This window comes from Lynx rufus, unplaced genomic scaffold (genome assembly GCF_022079265.1).
Source record: "Lynx rufus isolate CCGP_SWC_20201006 ecotype Redwood Valley unplaced genomic scaffold, mLynRuf1.p SCAF_12, whole genome shotgun sequence".
Classification (NCBI taxonomy): domain Eukaryota; kingdom Metazoa; phylum Chordata; class Mammalia; order Carnivora; family Felidae; genus Lynx; species Lynx rufus.
This window is the reverse complement of record NW_025814826.1, coordinates 59,781,789-59,805,297: the sequence shown is the minus strand read 5'-3', so window position 1 is coordinate 59,805,297 and position 23,509 is coordinate 59,781,789. Positions and strand designations below refer to the sequence as shown.

Below are 23,509 nucleotides of genomic sequence, written 5' to 3'. Positions count from 1 at the left end.
AGCCCAGGGGAGCCCCTCGGGGGTCACAGCTTACTTTCGCAGGCTGGCTGGCGCCCGGCCTCGCGGGTCCCAGGCACCTCCTCTCCGGTGGCGAGGACACACCAGCAGCTGCCCTGGGCCGGGTCGCAGCGCACGGGGGAAGAGCGTCCGTCCTCTGCGCTGCAGGCTGGGGTAGAGCCCGAGCTGGCTCTCCTGGGGAGGACTCCACTTGGGAGCACGTCACAGAGGCTCGGGCCTGGACACAAAGACAAGCCAAATGGGCCCGTGGCCCACAGAGGTGCCTCCATCCACCGCCACCTGTCACACCCACCTGCAGGGCCCTCCAGGGTCTGGGGTGCTGGACTAGGACAGGCCAAAGACAGCACCCCACCCAAATCCAGACTCCCCTACAAGCGCGCGCACGCGCGCACACACACACACACGCGCGCGCGCACACTCTCTCTGCCCTCCAGGAACATCGTGTCTTTAAGGAGATTTAGGGAGGGAGGGAGGGATTGTGGCTGAGAGTGATGGGGGGACCACAGGCCACACGCAGGGCAGTTTGGGAACCCGCAGAAAGGCACGGCGCTCAGCTCTGGAAGGGAGGCCGCGAAGGTGTCCTGGAGGGACTGACACGTGATCCGTGTAGGAAGCGGGGGTGGGGAGGGGACTGAACCAGAACACACGCCAAGGGCCAAGAGGGAAGCCAGCGTCCCCCTTCTTGAAAAGTCTGGCTGTAGTTTACAACACCCAGGTCCTGAGCGCGAGAGATGACGAGACAAGAAAAGCAAAGAGAGGAGTGGGAGCCCGACACACAGGGGCCGATGGGCCACGGGGAGGAGCCTGGGCCCCGAGGACCCTGGAGGAGGCAGAGCACATTGATTGGCACTTGGGGGACACCCTGGTGACTTCGGCGCGGAACCCAGGCTGCGGGGCTGAGGCGGGGTGTGGGGTGGCGAGGGGCGAGGCAGGGGCTGGTTGTGGCCTCAGCGTCACTTTAATGGGGACCAGAGCCGGTTTGCACGTCTTGGTTACAAAGCACAGCCCACTCCCTGCCACGCGTGTCTTTCTCAAGAACCCCCGGAGGTGAGGGCCTACTGCCCCTATTTTACAGATGAGAAAACTGAGGCCCAGGGAGGCCAGAGGCTCCCACAGCTCTGGAAGCAGCAGAGCGGGGAGCTGGAGGCAGCGCTCATGGCGGGGTTGGGGCAGGGGGAGGGGCAGCTACTCACACGGGGCGCTGCTGTTGGTGGCCAGAGGCAGGCCCGCTCCCGAGGCTGGGTCCACACACCAGGCACCGGCCTCCGACTCCTGCAGCCTGGCAAACTCTCCTGTCTGAGACAAAGCCGAGCTCATGTCTTCACCCCAGGGAAGACGCTTTTGCAGCCCACAGGTCAGTGGGCAGATGTCCAGAATGTCCCTTGCCGAAACCACCGGGGACGGTTTCGCCAAACAGAGAGAGGCGAGGTGGAGAAGACGCTATCCTGGTCCAGACCCTTTACATCCGCTCCTTAATTGATGGTTACCACAACCCCATGAGGCCAGGCCCACAGTGTTCTCATTTTCGGGTGGGGGAAACTGAGGCTCAGAGAGGGGAGGAGACAGAGCAACGTCCCATAGGGAGAGAATGGTGGGGCCGGGCTGGGTCTAAACCCATCCGGCCCCAAAGCCCAGCCACTGTCCTGAACCAAGCTCCCCCCAGTTCCAGAAATGATTTTCAGCACGCGTCCCTAGAAGGAAGGGAACCTTTGGCACCTGTAACAGACAATGAGGGGATCAGTAGAAGACAGCTACCCAGACCTTATCTGGCCAGGCCCCTCTCTCCCAGACTGTCCTGGGACCACCTGGGGAACACAAAGCAAGGCCAGTGGGGCCTCAGTTTCCCCGCTACAAAAAAAGAGGCAGGACTAGATTGATGTTTGCACACACTCCTTCTAGGAACTCTTGGTGGTAGAAAGTGTTACATCTCCTGCATCTGTAATGGAAAACCCTAAGAGGAAGCAGGGTGCTGGAGAAAACCAGCGGCCCCAAGCTACCTGTCACTGTTTCCCTGAGCTTCTGTTGGCTGCTTTTCACATCATACTCTGCTGTGCCTTGTTCACAGGCAAGAAATGACAGTAATAACACTCGACATTCACAGGGAACATGACCACAAGGGCCACTCTGTGCGAATCACCCCCACTCCCAGGGTGTCACTGCGTCCCTAGGAGGCAGGGACCCTGCTGTCCCCATTCTACCCAGAGAGGCCCAGAGAAATCAGATGATACGCCCCTGGTTACATGGCTTGTAATTCAAACAGGTAAGATTCAAAGCCAAGTGAAAGGTTTGAGAAAATGTTATGGGACAAAGGTTTCAAATTGAGAACTTTCTAGCGAGACAGGAAACCATCAAAACCCTAGAGAAGAAAGCAGGAAAAAACCTCTCTGACCTCAGCCGCAGAAATTTCTTACTTGACACATCTCCAAAGGCAAAGGAATTAAAAGCAAAAATGAACTATTGGGACCTCATGAAGATAAAAAGCTTCTGCATTGCAAAGGAAACAATCAACAAAACTAAAAGGCAACAAACAGAATGGGAAAAGATATTTGCAAATGACATATCGGACAAAGGGCTAGTATCCAAAATCTATGAAGAACTCACCAAACTCCACACCCGAAAAACAAATCATCCAGTGAAGAAATGGGCAGAAAACATGAATAGACACTTCTCTAAAGAAGACATCTGGATGGCCAACAGGCACATGAAAAGATGCTCAACGTCGCTCCTCATCAGGGAAATACAAATCAAAACCACACTCAGATATCACCTCACGCCAGTCAGAGTGGCCAAAATGAACAAATCAGGAGACTATAGATGCTGGAGAGGATGTGGAGAAACGGGAACCCTCTTGCACTGTTGGTGGGAATGCAAACTGGTGCAGCCACTCTGGAAAACTGTGGAGGTTCCTCAAAAAATTAAAAACAGATCTACCCTATGACCCAGCAATAGCACCACTAGGAATTTACCCAAGGGATAGAAAAGTGCTGACGCATAGGGGCACTTGTACCCCAATGTTTATAGCAGCACTCTCAACAGCAGCCAAATTATGGAAAGAGCCTAAATGTCCATCAACTGACAAATGGATAAAGAAATTGTGGTTTATATACACAATGGAATACCACGTGGCAATGAGAAAGAATGAAATTTGGCCTTTTGTAGCAACGTGGATGGAACTGGAGAGTGTTATGCTAAGTGAAATAAGTCACACAGAGAAAGTGAAATAAGTCATACATATGTTTTCACTCTTATGTGGATCCTGAGAAACTTAACAGAAGACCCTGGGGGAGGGGAAGGAAAAAAAAAGAGAGGGAGGGAGCCAAAACATAGAGACTCTTAAAAACTGAGAATAAACTGATGGTTGATGGGAGTGGGGGGCGGGGTGATGAATACTGAGGAGGGCACCTGTTGGGATGAGCCCTGGGTGTTGTATGGAAACCAATTTGACAATAAATTTCATATGAAATTAATTAACTAATTAATTAAATTAAATAAATAAAATGCGTGGCATTAATAAAAAAATTGAGAACATTCTAGTCGTTAACTTAACCTTTCCTAGGGACTTGGGTCAAAGGTACAGCTACCCAGTTTGGGCTGTGGAAGGCTTGGGTCCTGTTCCCTAGCGCCTGGGGCCTCCATAGGAGGCAGGCTGGGAGACCACCTGATCACAACCTGCTCAGAATCACTTTTCCCTCTGTCAGAAACTGTGGTCTCCACCTCACCCTCTGTGCCAACAGAGGCCGGTACCCAGGACAATGGAACAGACTTCTATTCCAGCCATCGGGGGTTGTTAGCCAAGATAAAAGGCTAAAGAGGCCAATTTCTCTACAAAAATCAGTAATAACTGGGGTCCATCGTCACAGTTCCAAACAGCAACAATAATAAAGAATAATAATAAGAAAACTTTTGCTCAGTGATTTGTAGTCATCTCGCTTTCAGAAACTTCTAGGGGCCGAGCAGAGATTGCCATCACGCGGCATGTAAGTGGTTAAGACGCCAGCAAGAATCCTTCCTTTGGGGGCTTTTTACATCAGTTCTGCAGCCATCCAGCAATGTAAAGCAGGTAACATTCTAATGCCTCCCATTTATATGAAGAAACAGATATACTGGCCATACAATGTGGCCAGGATGACTTTAGGGTAAGTATGTCACCAACTATAGACATGCAGATTTATTCTGCAAAGAAATGGAAAATATTTCCTTGGGGCCTCCGAACAATCCTAGCACTAGGCAGGATAAAAGTGTGGCCCAATCTTAGGATAAAATAAAGCAAACTGAGGCACAGAGAAGGTGAGCAAATTGCCCAAGGTCACACAGCCAGGGTCTGTCAGGGTAAAGAACGACCTAGGAGTTTTTAAGTAAAACAAGTATACTGAGAACTAGAAAAATCATCCCCAGTGTACATGAGAAAGTTCTGGCTGCCCTCCTCAAACCATCCCCGTGCTCTCAGAGCCTTACCTCTAGGCAGGCTGGGATGAACAGGTCTTTTGGAGATGGGTTTCCCTGGGACCCAGCCTGTTTCCAACTGGAAAGCAGCCCACTGGTTCGAGATGCCTCACAGGCGGTGGGGCCTGAGGAAGAGGAGGGGAGTTCTTAACAGACTGGCCGTGGGAGAGCAGGGAGCCCAGATGGGCCTGGGGGGTGGGGGTCAGAGGCTTGAGTCAGGGTAGAAGGAGGTGTCCTGCACAGACAGAGGGAGCCTCAGAGGAGGATCAGGCCACGGTTCAGGGACAGAGACCCACATGCGGAGAGGCCGGTCCGTAGGGCAAGTGTGAGACAGTTGTCAAAACTGGAAGAGTGAATGAAAATGCCCGGGAGCAGGTGGGAGGAGGGGACCCCAGGCTCTTTCACCGTCACTGGGGACTCTCTGCACCTAGGAAGCGAGGTGCACAGAACACGAAGGACCAAGATCATGAGAGTCGTCCAGACTTGGGAATGTGGGAAAGCATGGCCTGGCTGCCCTCGGGGGCTGGTCTGTGGGCGCTTGGGGGCTGACCCACGAGCATCCCCAAGGTGGGGTGACAACAACGGGCTGGACCAGCCTAGAACAAACATGACAGCGACTATACACAGGGTCAGGCGGGACAGTTCCTCGGGCTTCACTTACACTGGGGGATCTGGGAGGAGCGGGCAGTCAGCGAGGCAGGGACGTACTCTCCCCTCCTGTCCACACACCAGCAGTACCCTGGGAAAGAGCCGCGGGTCAGAGGTTCAGGAAGCGCGCTGGGGGACTCGCCCCCAGGGGTCTCGCGCAAAACTCTCCTTCTGTGCACCCACAGCAGGGCCAGCAGGTTCCCATCTGTCCCCCCTGCCCACCATGTGCACAATCACACACCCCAATCCCCCCAGCAACCACGCCCTTGACCTTCAGGCTGGCAGGTCACAACTTCCATCGCACAAATGGCACAAACCAAAGTCCAGAGAAACTAAGGGATTTGTCACCAGCTGCCAGAGGGGCCCAGAGTCCAGCTCACTGGCCCCAGTGCAAAGCCCTTTCCTCTAAATGAAAAGGAGGGTGTCACTCCACCCCTCATGGTGTCCATCCCGCTCACCAGTCCTGGCGTGGCATTGCACAGGCTCCCAACGTCCCCACGCATCGCACTGGGGCACGTAAGGGCCGGGCCGCAGAAGGGCGGATGCTCGCGTGGAATCATCTCCCCGGAGAAAGGCGCGTCTTTGATAGAAGTCAAGGGCTGGAGTCAGGAGAGAGGGGAGCAGAAACGTGAGCCAGCAGGCTGGAAAAGCCTCAGCAGTGTGGGCTCAGCCGCTGACAAGCCCCACGCACATTCTTGCTCCAACGTGAGGAGGCCTTCTTACTGATGCGACAAACAGTGCCTCCCAAAATAGGACAGAGGCTCCTTAAACAGTGGAGAGGCACTCATCAGGCTGCCCTTCAAAAATAAAAATGTAGGGGTGCCTGGGGTGGCCCAGTTGGTTAAGCATCTGACTCTCGATTTCGGCTCTGGTCATGATCTCAGCGTTCATGAGATCGAGCCCCAAGGTGGGCTCCACATGCTGGGGGAGGAGCTTACTTAAGAGCATGTGTTCTCTCTCTCTCTCTCTCTCTCTCTCTCTCTCTCTCTCTCTCTTAGATAGATAGATAGAAAGACAGATACATAGAAAGATAGAAAGATAAGATAGATAGATAAGATAGATAGATACATACATAGATACATAGAAAGAAAGATAAGATAGATAGATAGATAGATAGAAAGAAAGAAAGAAAGATAGATAGGGGCGCCTGGGTGGGTGGCGCAGTCGGTTAAGCGTCCGACTTCAGCCAGGTCACGATCTCGCGGTCTGTGAGTTCGAGCCCCGCGTCAGGCTCTGGGCTGATGGCTCAGAGCCTGGAGCCTGTTTCCGATTCTGTGTCTCCCTCTCTCTCTGCCCCTCCCCTGTTCATGCTCTGTCTCTCTCTGTCTCAAAAATAAATAAACGTTGAAAGATAGATAGATAGGTAGACAGATAGATGTAGGCTGCAGTCTGAAGGAATCACTGCTGGCCTCTTTCAAATCACTTTAATATGAGGCCATTTAGTTCGGTGAGATGTCCTCTGGCCCATGAAAGGGGAGACCCGTAGACAGCATTTATTCAACATGTCCTACAACAGCAGGCACAATCCAAATATAGGTTTTAGCTGATGAATCCTCATGGCAACCCTCTACAAGAGGTCACATCACCCCATCTGATGGGGACAGAACAGGTGGATCACGTAGCCTACCCCAGCCCCACGGCCGGGAAGTGGACGGAGTGGCTCTGAACACGAGAGGTCAGGGGTGACACCCACCACGCTCCCACAATTTAGTGCTCCGGCCCCTCGAAGGCTTTGTTCCCCACAAAATCGGGTCCGGTCTTCACAACAGCCCAGGTCGTCTGCACTGTCACCCCAGGGTGCGGGACGGGCTCGGCGGGGCAGGCGAAATGACTTGCCGACAGTCACCCTGCCATCAGACTGTGCCCGTCCTCTGTGCTCAGCGTCCCCTGCCCTGCCTGGCTGTCCCTCACCGCACTCTCCACTACTGACATACTAGACGTTGTATGTGTTTGCTTTGTCCCCTCCATGCCAGCGCTTACGCCCTTTAGTGCAAAGATTTGTGCTCATTTTGTGTGCAGAGCTGTGTCTGCCTCACAGAAAGCACTCGAGAAATATTTGTTGAAGCTCAGGAAACAACAGATGTTGGTGAGGATGCAGAGAAAGGGGATCTCTTTTGCACTGGTGGTGGGAATGCAAACTGGTGCAGCCACTCTGGAGAAGAGTATGGAGGTTCCCCCAAAAATTAAAAATAGAACTACCCGACCCACCCAGCAATTGCACTACCAGGAATTTATCCCAAGGATACAACAATGCTGATTCAAAGGGGCACAAGCACCCCAATGTTTATAGCAGCACTATTGACAACAGCCAGACTATGGAAAGAGTCCAAATATCCCCCGACTGATGAATGGATAAAGATGTGGTTTATATATACAGTGGAATATTACTCGGCCATCAAAAAGAATGAAATCTTGCCATTTGCAACAACGTGGCTGGAACTGGAGGGCATTATGCTAAGAGAAATCAGTCAGTCGGAGAAAGACAGATATCATAGGATTTCCCTCATATGTGGAATTTGAGAAACTCAACACATGACCATAGGGGAAGGGAAGGCAAAAGAAGATAAAAACAGGGGGGCAAACCATAAGGGACTCTTAAATACAGAGAACAAGCTGAGGGCTGATAGAGGCGGGGGCGGGTGGGGTAAATGGGCGACAGACATTAAGGAGGGCACTTTTTGGGATGAGCACTGAGTGTCATATGTAAGAGATGAATCACTGGGTTCTACTCCTGAAGCCATTATTACACTGTACGTAAACTAACTTGAATTTAAGTTTTTTTTTTTTTTTAAAGAAAGAAAGATTTGTTGAGTGGAAAAGAAGAAATGCAGGCATGGAAGGGGTGGGAGGGCGGGCGGGGGGTGAGACGGACGCTAGCGGGCCTGGGACTCCCAGTGCTCCCTCCCCAGTACGATTTGCCCCCCAGTGCCATTTCCCTCCTGAGCAGCCAGGAACTGTCCCCTGGACCCCTTCTCAGGTCTGACCCCCTCCACCTCCTCTCCCTTCCTGCTGGCGCGCCGGGTGGGCTTGTGGGGTGCGGGGTTGTGGGTGACACAGGGTCACATCACCCAACTTGCTCCTCTCAGAAACGGGCTTATGGCTCCCCAGGGGGGACCCCAGCAGCCCATGGTCAGATCCCCCCAGGAGACCAGGACCCCAGAAAGCAGCCTGGTGCACGGGATGGGGCTCAGGAGCCGATGAGCCTCTGCCTGAATCCTGGCACAGCCCCTCTTGGTTATCGTGAGTGATCTTTGGGGTCATGAGTGAGCTCCCCAACCTCCTTGAGCCTCAGTTTCCCCATTGATGAATTGGCTCTAATACCCCACAGGGTAAGCGTGACATTTAGATCACGAGAACTTGAGCACCGAGCTCATGCCAAGAGCAGCTGGGTAAAAATGACTTCCGCGTCTCTCCCTCACCCTCCTTGGACCCGAGGACACGACTGCCGTGTCCTGTTGGCCCAAGACACTCCGTGACCCGTCATCTCTGTCTGTCCTGGGCTTTCAATCCCCAGACTCTCCAGGACAGGAGGGCTACACACGAAGAGCTTCCTCGCCTGTGCAAGAGTAGAGACACGTCTTCTCATCTCGAGGGATTCGAGAAAAAAGTGCACCCTTGCTCCTTCCCTACAGACCCTTCCTCTTTTCACTACCGCCTCAGACATGCAAAATCAGAGCGTGTTGCTGCGGGGGTGGGGGGGGTGGTGGGGGGGGGCGGTGACTTCCTTAACTTGACTTCTGAGGTCAAGTTCAGCCAGCTCACCATTCAGTAACGAAATTTCTATGGCGCCAACGACTTTTTCTCCCCTTCTCTAACCAGGGGCCACAACTGCAGGAACATCAACCCCACGTATCCATCTGATGACATCAAGTCTGTCCAGGGACAAAATTGAAAAACAAAAACAAAAACAAAAACCCGGTTTCTCGCCAAAAGTAGAAATCCCCAAGTCCCCGAGGAACAGAGACAAGAAGTGTCTGGGCATGGGGGAGGGGAGGAGACGGAGGAGAAAGAAAGAGGTGACGGAAGAAGCAAGAAGGACGGTTTAGCGACATTTAGCAGGCTCCCACTGTCTGTCAGGCACTGCGCCCGGACAGGGGACATAACGATGAGTGAGACGCGGTGCCTCATCTTCCAGAAGAGACAACTGGCGTGGAAGAGAGGCAGGAACCACTGGGGCGAGTCCCACTGGGGTGCAGAGAACAAAAACACCTGAGCCCCCGTCCCCAGGGGGCAGCAGACATCCCTGAAGGGAGAAGCAGGGGGGCCCTGGCCTGCAGGATGGGGGACTCTCGTCTCGGCACAGATGTCATCACGGGGAGCACGGCTTTGCTGTGGTGCGACCCGAACCCAGAAAATCCCAGGTGGGGAATGTGCGGAGATCTTCTGACCGGGAGCAGGGAGCCCGGGATGCTGGGAGGACAGGGACCGTCAGCCCCTGCCCAGTTGGGGCGGGGTCAGAGAGAGACCTGGGGGAGCCGTCGGACCCTCCCTCCAGCGAGGCTGCGGGCGGTGGAGGAAGGGCAGGGCGTCCGGGACCAGCCCGACGCAGGCTCTGGGCACCAGGGATCGGCTGGGCAGGGGACAGAGGCGCGCGGTCCAAACCATCCAGGCTCCGCTGGTTGTGAGCTGGGTCAGCTGGGGCAGGTGAACTTGGGCCTGAGAAGCACCACGGATGGTGACTGCAGCGCTGTTCTCGTGGAAGCGCTGGAGCATGACACGCAAAGGGCCGGCCGTCTACTCAGCACAGGCAGCGCCTGGCCAGCGGTGGGTTTCAAGTAATGTTGAGCCACCATCACGGGCTAGAGCGCTGTCGGCCCTCCGAGCGTATCTCTGTCACATGCAGGCAGTAAGCCCTGCTCTCTGGAGCTCCCGTCAGATTTAGCTGAGACCACACGTGGAAGGTGCCCGAAACCCACTCGTTTCTTGGTAATAAATGTTCCTCTCCTTTGTCCCCAGTGGAAGTGGAGGGAAGCTTCGGAACAGGCCACGAGCATTTCGGGTGGGGGCCCCTCACGTTCTAGCAAGTACGTGTGGCTGCCTGCTGGGCTATGGGCACCATCTTCAATATGCGGCATGGGGACCCGCGCCCAAGTGGCTGTGCCGGCGGATTCGGGAATACAGTGGAGAGGGGTGCACCATTCTAGCTTTGCCTGGGACACAAAACCCACCTTGCCTTTTCTTTCCCAGGGACCCACCCGCCTGGGAAAACCAAGGCCAAAGTTCTGAGGACTGAAGAGCCACGAACTCAAGCCCTTGCTTCCCCAACGAGATGGACCAAGAAACCAGAAGTACAGGAGACTCACTGGACTGAGCTGCCAGAAGAATGGCGTAATCGCCCCCGCTCAGAAACTTCTCTGAGAAGGTGGCCCGGGAGGGAGAGAGCTGAGGAAGGGAGAGCTCCTCATCAGTCAGCAGGATTCCTTTGGCCGCTAGGAAACTCTCCCCCAGAGGGAACCAGGAACTGTTGGAAGCCAAGACGATGTCTTCTGTTTCCTTAATGAACTGCAGGACACGAAACTTCACCTCCTCACAAGAGCCAGGACCTAGGGGGATAAAGACATCGTGGCTGAACGCTTCGACCACCCCCCCCCCAGAGGCGTGTGCGCATACACGCATGCACACATTTCTGCCACAGCTGTTTCCTTCACCCAGCTCTTTTTACGGCCTGGAATGTTCCTTGTGTTTCGTTTCACTCAACATTTATGGAGAACCTACTGTGTAAGAAGGTGAGCAATAGCTAATGTCTACTCCACACCAGCCATTGTACTAAGCACATGTACACAGACGATCCAATTGAATCTATACAACAGCCCAATAAGACACTATTCTTATCTGTGTGTTAGAGATGAGAAACTGAAGCATGGAGAAGTCATATCACTTAAACTTATAGTCACGTAGGCTCCATCCTAGCTAGCAAGTAGTTGATTCAGATTTCTCATCTAGTCAGTCAAACTCTAGAACCAGAGATCTGGACTAGCTGCCTCCTATGGAAGGACGGACAGGGATGGATGGATAGGTGGATGGATGGATGGAGTAGATAAATGGATGGATGGATGGATGGATGGATGGATGGATGGATGGATGGATGAGTAGACAAATGGATGGATGGATGGATGGATGGATGGATGGATGGATGGATGGATGAGTAGACAAATGGATGGATGGATGGATGGATGGATGAGTAGACAAATGGATGGATGGATGGATGGATGGATGGATGAGTAGATAAATGGATGGATGGATGGATGGATGGATGGATGAGTAAATGGATGGATGGATGGATGGATGGATGGATGGATGGATGGATGGATTTCAAAGGTTGAAAGGAGGCATTATAGGTCAGTAGAGAGATACTCTTTTAAAGAGAAAAGAGCATGGCTCTCACAGACTTCTGGATTCAAATGTCAGCTTGATCACTTATCAGCTGTGTAATTTTGGATGATGTACTTAACTTTTCTGAGCTTCAGTCTTGTGATCTGTGAAAAGGGGATGATTGGGGCATCTCCCTCAGAGGGTCTTTAAAATTATTCTATGAGGTGCTGCATCTGAAATATTCGGCACAGTGTCTGGCCCATGTTGTCCTTGAAATTGTCACTCTTAACAAAAACCACACGGGCCATATTTATTTCAACCAGTCACTTTGTGACTTCAACAGGAAATGTGTTCATTGGGTTCTTTTGAGAGCACAGAATCAGCAGAAACCCTTGACTTCTGGGATGTGAAGACATTATTGCTTTCTGTGGGTGCTGTTGATCAAAATAATCTCTTCTGTCAATCCCAGGGACTGAGAATAGCTGAAGCAAAAACTTCCATTTGAAAATCTAAGCTTGCTATCCATTTCTTCCAAAAAAAGTATGAATATTCTGTAACTGGATATATGACTGTTTTTTTTTTTTCTTTTTGACACGTAAGACCTTTTAAAATCTGGCCCAAATGTACCTGTAGCTTCTTCCATCACTCCCTCCCAAGTCCCCTCCCTTCCTAACACACTGACCTACCCCTACCACCCCATTCCCAACAAAGCAGACCCTTTTCAGCGGCCCTAACCTCGAACATGCTATTTCCCCCGTCAGGAAGGGCCCGGCCCCCTTTTTAAGCTGGGCAAACATCCTTCGCAATCCAGAAGCTGAGGCCATGCCAGTCTTTACCCAGTTTCCCAGCCAGGGAGTTAGCTCCAGTCTCTGGGCATCCTCCATGACATAGTGACATGTCAGTTTCCCCCGACCGGTTCCTGAGCCCCTCAGAGTAGACACCACACCTTTCTCATGACTGTCTTCCCATCATACAGCACCGTGTATACAGCAGTTGTCCATAATTGCATATTAAATAAAGAGAGGGAAATTCCAAAGCGGCCAGAGATTATGCTATGGACAGGACCGGACCTCATGCCCCTGGAGGCAGGTGTCATCCCCCCTGCTTACGGTCACCAGTCACTGGCTACTGGTCACTGTATTACTCACCGTCCATTGTACTAATACAGCTATTTATGAAGGACTTTCTACGTACCAGACCTGGCACTTCACATCGATTACCTTGTATGATTCTCACAACGACGTTGGAGGTAGTTATCCATCCTAACTCAAATTCACAGATTAAACCAACAGTGTGACTGTGGCCACAGAGGGGTAGGTAGTGGAAACAGGGCTCAAGACTCTGGTAGAACTAGCACCGTCGCCTCGAGACCAGTCCTTCCTCGGGCTTTAGGGAGCATCGGAGCCCCCTGGAGGCTTGTAGAGATGCAGGCATAGATTCAGCAGGTGGGGTCAAAGATTCCAAATTTCTCACAGCTCCCCAAAGTGATGTTAATGCTACTGAACCACGCCTGGGATATCAAGGCTCGGAGCCCCTGGTCGCCACACCCTTTTGATAATACACCCTATCAACAAGGGTTGGAACATGTGCCCCCAAAATGCGTATTTCTGTATTTGTAAAGCGAAATACACATACAACTGTATTAATACACTAGCTACGTTTTTCTTCAGCTGTTCATAACATGTAATTGCAAAACCAAAAATAGGACTTTAGAAGGAAAAGAACAAACACGGCACACGGGTGGACGTTCTAATCTTTGCTTCCCGGCGGTTCATCTTGTATCTTGGTCTACCCTCCACACCTCTTGGGACTCATTGCAAAAGCCAGCATATTCTCAGCCCAGTTTTGATGCTTTGCCCAGCACTCAGGCCAAGGTGAGCAAACCTAGCTACTAACGTTACAAGGTGCTTTTGGCCTCAGCAATCGGGTGCAAAAATTGGATGCAAAGAGGTCTAAATTTATAAAGCACCTGAAATTATAGGAATGTGCCTGTATAGGTGTGACCATTGGTATAGAGACTCTCAAAATCTGAATAAGACTTTTTATACAATAGGCATGCCGACATCTGTGTGTGACTTGGGAGGGGTCAGCCTGTTGCTGGGACCTGACACTTCAGTGGAGAATCCCAGTCGTGGAGAGCAGGGGCGGGCAGGGGGAGGGGGGGGGGTCCTCCCAGGTGTTCGAACAGGATACTCCTGGTCTCGCCACGTGTTCCTATGATCCAACATCCTAAAATCTCACTTTCTGCTCAAGCCTACACTCTGGCTAATGTCAACATCGTCTGATTAATTTCAGCGTTAGCCAGAAAGGCATAGACAATGTTGAACATTGCAAAGAATGGATTGAGAGATGTCTTTGGGCTTGAACAGCTGTACTGTTACCTGTAATACCTAGCAACTGCTGGCTACGGAGGTTCTCATTTGATAATAACAGTGCTGAATCCGCCTTGTTCTTTCCAGCTGCTGGTGTGGCCACTTGGTAATGAGCCATTTGAAGTTCGGACAGAGTCAGCCTCATTTTGCATCTGCCTCACACACCACAGCTTTCCTCTAAGTCCACCTGCCACAGAGCCGAACTTACAGACCTCCTTCAGCTGTTCTCCAATTAGTCCTATAATGAAACCCTTCAAGTGAAGTAAAGGCACTTCGTGAGGTCTGGAGGACCTAGCAGTGTCTTTGTAAGGAGCATCATAATCCGTGTTGGTTAATCCAATGGCGATGCACCTAATTTAGGAGAGATTACTCAAGTGTTAGCCATAGTGGGCGAGAGCCAGGTCATACCCACGTGACAGGCTTCATCGGTCCTGAGATCATGCTTTGCACACAGACGACATCCAATTAAAATCTGAGGCACTGATTTAAATAATCGATCATATGAACATTAAAAATGAACTACATTGGGGTGCCTCAGTGGCTCAGTCGGTTGAGCATGCGACTTCGGCTCAGGTCATGATCTCACGGTTCCTGAGTTCGAGCCCTGCGTCGGGCTCTGTGCTGATGGCTCAGAGCCTGGAGCCTGCTTCAGATTCCGTGTCTCCCTCACTCTCTGCCCCTCCCCCACTCATGCTCTGTGTCTCTCAAAAATAAATAAATGTAAAAAAAATTTTTTTCATAAAAATAAAAATGAACTACATTGGGGCACCTGGGTGGCTCAGTCGGTTAAGCGTCAGAGTTTCGGCTCAGGTCGCGATCTCACAGCTCGTGAGTTCAAACCCTCCGTCGGGCTCTGCGCTGACAGCTCAGAACCTGAAGCCTGCTTTGGATTCTTCGTCTCCCTCTTTCTCTGCCCCTCCCCTGCTCATGCTCTGTTTCTCTCTTTCTCAAAAATAAATAAACGTTTTAAAAACGTGAACTACATTAACTTCACCAACACCCAACTGTGTGGATGTGGGGAAGTCACTTCTTTTCTACGAGCGTTGGCGTTCTGGTCTGAACGTTCGCATCCCCCCTCTCCCCCAAATGTATTGTATTGAAGCCCTAACCCCTAAAGTGATGGTACTTGGAGGTGGGACCCTTGGGAGGTGATTAGGTTTCAAAGAGGTCATGAGGGTGGGGCCCTCTGGATGGGATTAGTGTCTTTATAAAAAGAGCACTTTCTCTCTGCCATGTGAATACACAGTTCCTTCTGCAATGCAGGAAGACAGCTCTCAGCAGGAACGGAATCAGCCAGCACCTTGATCTTGGACTTCCACCCCCCCAGAGCTATGGGAAATGCCTGTTGGTTAAGCCTCCTAGTCTACGGTACTCTTGCAGCAGCCCGAGCCGACTAATGCATTTGGGTGCCTCGAGCACTGAAGGGACATATACCTGTCCGTATCTGAACTCCACTCCAGCTCAGACACTCAGTACACGCCTACCAGACATCTTTTTTATAAAGGCACAAATTCAGCTCTCCACGGGGTGTAACTCACATGCTGGGACCTTGCTTGGCTCTGTCCGGGTGTTTTCCAGTTCCTGACCAGCCTCATTCACACACCAGCAGCTCCGAAGGTCAAGGTGTGCCTGAGGAGTGCTGAAGTCTGAGTAGGGCCCTGGGTATCGGCTGAGCTGGCCATTCAGGATCTGCCAAAAGACGGAGGGCTCCAGGAGGATGTTCCCTCCAGGCTGGGTCAGGTTCCCTTCCATCACGGCCAGCGGGACGTCTGGGAAAGAAGGGTATCTCTCCAGCCCTGGGAAGATGCCCTGTTGGCCGGCCTCATACAGACTCTGAATAAAGAGACGAAAGCTTCTGGAAGCTGCTTCTTTATAGCTCATGATCGTCATGAGCAGCTCGCCAGGGGTCAGCTCCCGGCCACCGTTGTTCTGTGCTGCCCATCGTTCGTACCACTCGAAGGCCTGCTCTGGGGGCCCATCGCATTGCACGGGCTTCCACTGCCCACCGGTGCCGCACTGCGGGATGTAGATGCTGGAGAAGGTGGGCAGCAGGCTGGAGTCAGAGCCCAGCGCTCGCACCGTGCGCAGAAAGGCCTGCTCGGCCTGTAACTGACAGGCGGTGGGGCCTGGGAGGAACAAGGAGGAGGTATGTCAGGTAAAGAAGTGCGGGGAGCCCACGAGGCCAAGATGCAAACCCCTGATGGTCCAAGCCCCATCTGAAACCTTATACAGCCACAGAAATCCCATCAGCCTCAAATCTGTAAATAACATCTAGACAGAGTGCATCCCCATCACTGAAACGGCACTGTTGAGACTGTTGTCTGCTCTGCAGAAACCTATGGGGCAGCCCCTAAAATGCCAAATGAGTCTCCCTATTCAATCCCGGGAATGGTTAACAGTATCGACCCGCTTCTGGACAATCTTTACGTGAAGTGGCAGCTTTCGCCGCTGCAGAAGTCGGGGCTTACGCGACAATAGAATTCACTTTTTCCGTAATGCGCTGAGTCGGGGCCCCACAAATCAGGGTTTGTGGACTGAACACGCAACAGACTCACATTGCTTGGGTTCTCCAAGTACGCTTCGAGTTCCAGGAATAGGCTGACCCTCAGGGTCAACGCAGTAACACTCAGAGCCGAAGCACTGGACGGGGAGGAAATGCCCCTCGCTGGTGCAAGAAGGGACCAACAGGCTAGACCCCGCGGGCTGGCTGCCCTCGAGGGTTTGCATGCGGGCCCTCTGCTTCTCACACTCCGTGGGGCACCGGGGGCGTCCGCCTCTAACCCTGGAGCCAGAAAGTTCTTTGCCCCGGGAATCCACACACCAGCACTCCCCGGCAAAGCACTGCACGTCCTCGTAGTCTCCTTCCGCCGAGCACAGTGGGACGAAAAGGCTGCCCGGCGTCTGCCCGCAGCCCTGGGAGCTGAGCACCATTTCCATCACGTCACCGAAGTCCTTCGCTATGTCTTCGGGCACAGAAATGGCATGCTGCAAGAAGAGAGGGAATTCTGGAAGCTCCAGGAGAGACGCAAGGAATGTCAGGGCGTTCTGGTTCTCTTGTAAGTTGATCTCAAAGCCAAAGCTGCCCACCATCGGCCTGTTCCTAGCAGCTCCCTTCACAGAGGCTTCGGGGGGTTCTGCGGCAGGATTTGAATCCAGTCCCAAGGAGAAAGCCTTGGCAGCTAGGTCGGTCCCTCCGTTCTGGAAGCCCGGGAGACCAAACTGCCGGAAAAATTGACTGAAGTTAAATGTGCCTTTTGTGCCAAGGGCTCCAGACAAGTTGAACTGGCCAACATTCACCAAAAATTTCCCTCCAAAGAGGTTTTGCTGGAGTCGCTTTGGGTCCATGGTAAACTGAAGGGCAAGACGAGCCAGCTCTCGGGAGGGAAAAATCGCTCCAATGGCTTCTCTGAGGAGAGTTTCTGAGGCAGAAAACTGTTTACCCTGCCCTTCTCCCATCGGGTGGAGAATCCCAGAGTCCACAAAGAGCTCCTTCACCAAGGGCGGGCAGGATGTGGCAAATCTGGCTACTTTCTGGGAGACCCGTCTTCCCTCGGGAGCCAAGAACAAGCCGTGCTGGCTGAAATAGCCCGAGGGCCCAAAGTGTAGTCTAGACAGGGCCTGCCTCCTCTCAGAGGCGCAGGGTTGGTCTTCAGCTGCACAAGACAGAGCAAACGGGAGAAGTGGTTTTAACATCAACAAGTTCTCCTGAGACAACCCCCCAGATCCTTCTCGAAGTAAGATGTCCAACAGTTCAGTCAAGAACACCTACGTTTTGTACCTCTGTCTTCCCCGCCTTTTTATTTATTTTTTCTTTCCCCCAAGCAGTGTCTGTGGCGGCCGTTTGGGGGAATGAAGGTTCCAGTTGACGTGACTTCCCTTCCCACCTTTCACGGGAGGGTGACCCCCTTGTGAGGCAAGGCTCGTTGGTGCCCGCCCACTTTCGGAAAAGCTGACCAAATGCACGCACCAAGTGTACTGGGCTGAATGGTGTCCTCCCTTCCTCCTCAAGCCCAATGTTCACGTCCACTGAGGACCTCAGAACATGACATCATTTGACAGTAGGGTCTTTGCCGGTGCTGTCGGTTAAAATGAGGTCACACTGAACTGGGGCGAGCCCTAACTCCAATGATGGATGTCCTCGTAAGACGGCCACGTGAAGATGGGGGCGGAATGCCAAAAGAATGCCAAAAAAGAATACCAAAAGCCAAAGAAAGCCAAGGTCGCTGGAAGCCCCTGGAAACTGGACAGAACAAAGATGCATCCTTCTTGAGAGCTTTCAGAGAGAGCCTAGCCCTGCTAAGACCTCAGTTATAGATGTCTGGCCTCCAGACTGGGAGGGGATAAATTTCTATCGGATGAAGCCACCGAGTTTGTGGTAATTTGTGACGGCAGCCCTCGGGAACTCATACACCAACAAATTCCTATTTGTTTTCATTTTATTTTTTTAAACACATTTTTAATGTTTACTTATTTTTGAGAGATAAGAGAGACAGAGCAGGAGTGGGAGAGGGGTAGAGACAGAGGGAGACACAGAATCCGAAGCAGGCTCCAGGCTCCGAGCTGTCAGCACGGAGCCCGACGCGGGGCTCGAACCCACCACCGGCGAGATCATGACCCGAGTTGAAGTCGGTCGCTTAACCGACTGAGCCACCCAGGAACCCTATTTCCCATTTGTTTTGTAATGAAAAAAATTTTTTTCCAGCATTCTCTTGTTGGAATTTTTAATGGACTTTAATGCTTCATTATTTGCTCTTCGTGCGGCTGCCTAATCCCTCCTTGTGGGTAGGCTTGTCTAGGCTAACTAATTGATAGTCTCTTTGAAGATAAGAACCATACTTTAAATGCCATGAGTATTTCCTATAATAAGAAACATTTCCTAGGTTGTAATATCTAATATTATAACATACTATAGGAAATATATTTCCCAAAATATAACACAGTAATGTCCATGCAGCAAACACACTTAGCACATTTTTCTAGCCTTCCTGATCTTTCCTTGAAATTATTAATTAAAGGGTGATCAACTCAGTCAACTCCATGCCTGGTCAGGTCATTCAGTCTGAATATTCTAGTGGACAGTAATCACATTAAGAAAAAAGGCCTTAAGTTCAAATTCCAAGTGTCTCCGTCACACGGGTGGAATGAACTAGGCTCCACGTTTCTCCGTAAAACCATAAATCTCAGCAGTCCTTCTCAACCACCCACCCACCCACCGCCAACTTAATTCTTTTCCTTCGGTTCACGCGGATGCCAAAAAGGAAGTCAGCCAATTTCCCTCTGTCACCAGGCAACAGAGAAAGAACTGGAACTTGTAGTCGGAGAGAGAAAAAATACTGGCAACATCAGAACCCGTAACACATTCCTCAACCAGGCATGGCTTCCTTGAATGGAAGGTATTACAGGAAGGTATGGAAGAAATAAAGTTCACTGCTGTGCTTATTCTGTTTCGACGTGGAGAGTATATCCCTTCCGTTCATTTGTTATGTCGTGTTACCAGGGCAAAAAGAAAAAAATGCAGCTCTCAGCTCCATGTGGCATTCGTTTCCACGGAAATAGGACTGATACGCCAGAGAGGAAAAAATAAAAATATATGATGCACGCATTTGGTAGCATTCTGGTTTTAATTTGGAAAACCATTAGTTCTTTGTGTCCACCTGGAAACTGGAGGGCACTATACTCTCTAGGTTTTAAGACAACGACAATATAATCGTAAATACCCTCAGGGCAGCGCTTGAAATTTTTCTTCCTCTAGATTCTCACGCTTCGTAGACTGAATACTACCAAACGCCGAGCAGAATACTCAAAATGTGAAGCTGGAGAAATCAATGATTTAACAGGAATTATTGAATGAACATGAATGCTCATCTGTGTCAAGGCTATAAAAAGACCTGCCCTCCTCCTTCACTGAGACCTTGCGGGATCCATCCAGCTCACCCAAGTGGGAAGCCTACAAGCGCTCCTGGATTTCTCCATCCCCCTCACCCCTAACTCCCTTCAGGGTCTCAGTGGTAAAATGGAATGGCCTCACTGGAGGGCCTTGTGACATTTCACAAGTCCACACCCTTCTCCCCAGACCACTGCTGCTACTTAATGTTGGTTCCTGTACCAGGTTGAATCGGGTCTCCTCAAAATGCACATCCTTCCTGGAAACCTCAGAATGTGACCTTATTCGGAAATAGGGTCATTGAAGACATAGTTAGTTAAGGCGAGGTCATACTAGGGTAGAGCGGGCTCTTAAGTTTATATTACCGGTGTCGTCGTAGGAAGAGAGGAAGAGACACAGAGGCAGACACAGAGGGAAGACAGCCATGTGACGACAGAGGCAGAATTTGGGGCCACGTTGCCACAAACTAAGGAATGCCAAAGATTGTCGGCAACTATCACAAGCCAGGAAAAAGGCCAGGAAGGATTCTGCCCTGGAGCCTTCAGAGAGGGAACATGAGCTTGGTGACACTTTGACTTTGGGCTTCTAGGCTCCAGAACTATTGTTCTAAGCCCCTGAATTTGCGCTCATTCGTCACAGCGGCTCCAGGAAAGTAATATAGTCCCTTTATCTCTCTTCAGGACATTGCAATGACCTTCAAATTGGCCCCGTGGCCTGCAGTCTGACACCGATTTCAAGCTCTCCTTCAAAGTGCCCGGGTGGTCTTTCTTACACACAGAACCCACCATGGAACTCTCCAGCGTAAAACCCCTCAACATCACCACCTGGCCTCCAGGAAGAAGTCCCCAAGCCTTTGCTTCCGTACGAAAGACCTCACTGTCTCATCCCCGCCATTTTCCCCCCAGTCCTGTAGTGCAGAGCCCCACCCTGACCACACCCAGCAATTTATTTCTCTACTCTTCTTGAAGATTCGGTGCCCAGTAGCAGAGCAATGTCTATCATTTATGTCCTTATACTTCCCTGCTCTATAGATAGAGAACACCTCTCCTTACTTTCCTCCTTCAGAAAACGTCGTTATCTTAGAAGACTCTAGCCAAGCATCACCTCTTCCATGAAGCCTTCCTGAATGTCTCCTCTTCATACACTTTCACAAGATCGAATTGACCCTACCCTGCTCTGCGCTCCTTCTCTCGTGGCACAAGTAAACAAAATTCTGTTTTTCCTTCACCTGTCAGGCCCCCCAATATCCCCTGGGCTCGCTGAGGAAGGAATCGACCACGTCTGACACAGGAGGAGAAACACGTCGGAAGTTAATGGCGGTAAGTGGGTTTTCCACCGTGGTGGGCTCGAAGGGCCTCTGGGTACGCTAAGGAGGCAGCGGAATTCACAGGTTCTGGAGCAGCTGGTCTGGAGAAACAGTTAAAGTAATACGACCCGACGGGAGCAAAAGAGGAGGCTGTCGAGAGGCAACCCACCACACGATGGCCGCTCCCCTTGCCGCCGAGTTCCATGGATCTCCTCTCCTTGGGCGTCCACACACCAGCACGGCCCTGCCCGCTGGCACTGCACCGCCTCGTAGTCCCCGCTCCGGCGGCAGCTGGGAACGTAGGGGTGACCAAAGCTGGTCGCTGTGAACCGCTCCATTTCGCATTTTGTGGGGCCTAGGGCAGAGCCACGCGGGAAAAGGAGAGGACAGTGTGTGAACAGGGCTGTGGTCTTTCCAGCATGCACTCTGTGTGCTTTCACAACGTTGTAGATCCTCAGGGCGCCTGGGTGGCTCGGCCGGTTAAGCAGCCGACTCTTGATTCCGGCTCAGGTCGTGAGTTTGAGCCCCGCGCCCGGCTCTGCCCTCACAGTGCGGAGCCTGCTTGAGATTCTCTCTCCCCCTCTGTCTCTGCCCCTCCCCTGCTTGTGTGCACGCTCTCTCTCTCTCTCTTTCAAATTAAAAAAAAAAAACCCGCCCTGGTTTTAGATCCTTGCACCCACTTAGGTAAAACAGCCACAGAGACCGCAGCAACTTTAAAACCCAGCGGTTTCTTCCAAGCAGAAACACGCACGTCTGCTGTCGGCTTATTACTTACATCGGAACCGGCCAGAGATGAGGAGCTGAACCGCCAGGAACCGTCTCTGCAATATCCGGTACAGGGTGGTTTCAGTGAAGGTGGAAGCGAGGTCCAGGCCAGCAAAGATGGTGTCATAAATTTCATCAAGCAACAGCTCCAGACCTGAGCAAAGGCAGAAGCGTTTCAAGGGACGGGTTCGTTCCGAAAGGCAAGTCCTGACTCTGCTGTTCAAACAGACCTCAGGAGGCCCAGAGCCTTCCTGGGCATCGTAGGCATCGGGTCTGATCAAGGTTTTAATAGTGTCCAAAGTCAAGGCTGCCCTGTACGGTTGTGCAGGTTGTTCACGGCACAAAGGAGCACTGCTAAGAGGAAAGCCATCCTGTCTTCCACCCTCCAGGTTGGGAGCTGCATCTGCCCAGAGCGGGGCGCCTCTTTCCAGTGCGCACAGAGGCTCCATATGGGCCAGCAGCTGTGTCCAAGGCACCGGAGATGAGCATTTGCAAACTGTGCGGCTTAGCCGGGGAGGCAGGTAATGATACTTAGGCTTTCGGGTTTGGGAGGTGCCTCTCACCCACCCCCCTCGGTTTGCCTGAGGTGCGCTTACCTGTTTCAGCCAGTTCCCGCCCTTGACTGTCAGCACAGTGACAATACCCAGACACTTCAGGGAACTTGTTCCGGAAGGCACTGAAGGTCACGAATGCATCTGGAAACCTAGGAGAGAAGGAGATGTCTGCTCCCTGCTTCATCAAATCCTCACGGGCGCCGCTCGCAGAAATAAATAAACGTGGCCTCATCTCATCTGGGGAGAAGGAATGTCTGCTTTTTTATCTCATGCCATTTGCTCTCTGTTTCTTGCAGGAAATGTGTTTCTTTTCTCAACCGGGTTTTCACCTGGCCCGAGCTCGGCTGGACAGATGAAAGACAAAGCTGTGCTCGGCTGTAACCTGGTCACTAGTCATTTCCCTCACGTGTGGCATTTCACCAACTCACACCCACGCGTGTGTCTCACGGGGTCAGGCAGAAAACAGGTAATGAACGGCGCATGACCGGAGCGTAACTTTACTACACTGTAACTCGAGGGACCAAAAGCCAAGTTGGCTTTACAAACATACGGTACATTGTGGATGATCTCACTGGGGGAGATCAAACAACTTCAGAGCCCTTTACGACTTTTCCAGAGCTTGAAAAGAAGCCAGATTCCACCCTAGGAAATTCTTAAGGACATTTCCCGCTCCATAGTTGAGAAAAACAACACAGAATCAATATGACGCCACTACAAGGGCTACGCGTGCCTCTCCATACGTGCGGGGAGAGTGTGCCCAAGCCACGTCTGACCTGGCAGGTTTCATAAGGAGCTAATTCGCTGGGTTCCCCATCCTGGAAGATGAAACTGAGGTGACATGAAACTTTATTAAAGAGTTCTTCCCGTGTGCAGTGATTAAGCAACCGGAGAGGCGCTTTTCATTGTTATGCGACATTGAGAGATTCGTTTCTGTGCCCTGTGGGGTTGGCACATCTACCTATGTCTGGAAATACATCCCCAAACAATGAGTTCGCGAAAGCGGCAGCTCTCTGCACAAACAGATCCATTGCTGTGTGATCCGTTCCAGCAAAATACTGAAAACAAGCTCAGTGTCCAACGATAGGAAGATGAAGAAGCAAATTATAGTAAATTTCCTAAATGGATGCACGCGTAACACTCCGTGAAGACGGCAGCTTGCAAAATGGCCTGTACGTACACCACAACGACCTCAATGGAAATGAAGCAG

The 23,509-nt window shown here is 51.7% G+C and overlaps 1 protein-coding gene across 1 annotated transcript in view; it reads right to left on the bottom strand.

Annotated features, from left to right (window-relative positions):
- TG (thyroglobulin) overlaps positions 1 to 23,509 on the bottom strand; it is a 252,397-nt gene that overhangs the window by 217,503 nt on the left and 11,385 nt on the right. The window contains exons 6-16 of the mRNA XM_047074206.1: positions 22,345 to 22,451; positions 21,759 to 21,902; positions 21,153 to 21,338; positions 16,349 to 17,446; positions 15,332 to 15,919; positions 10,413 to 10,652; positions 5,568 to 5,708; positions 5,123 to 5,200; positions 4,474 to 4,586; positions 1,212 to 1,314; positions 35 to 235 (exon numbers count right to left, since the gene is read on the bottom strand). Of these exons, the coding sequence (XP_046930162.1) occupies positions 35 to 235; positions 1,212 to 1,314; positions 4,474 to 4,586; positions 5,123 to 5,200; positions 5,568 to 5,708; positions 10,413 to 10,652; positions 15,332 to 15,919; positions 16,349 to 17,446; positions 21,153 to 21,338; positions 21,759 to 21,902; positions 22,345 to 22,451 (2,999 nt within the window). The remainder of the gene's footprint in view (positions 1 to 34; positions 236 to 1,211; positions 1,315 to 4,473; positions 4,587 to 5,122; positions 5,201 to 5,567; positions 5,709 to 10,412; positions 10,653 to 15,331; positions 15,920 to 16,348; positions 17,447 to 21,152; positions 21,339 to 21,758; positions 21,903 to 22,344; positions 22,452 to 23,509) is intronic.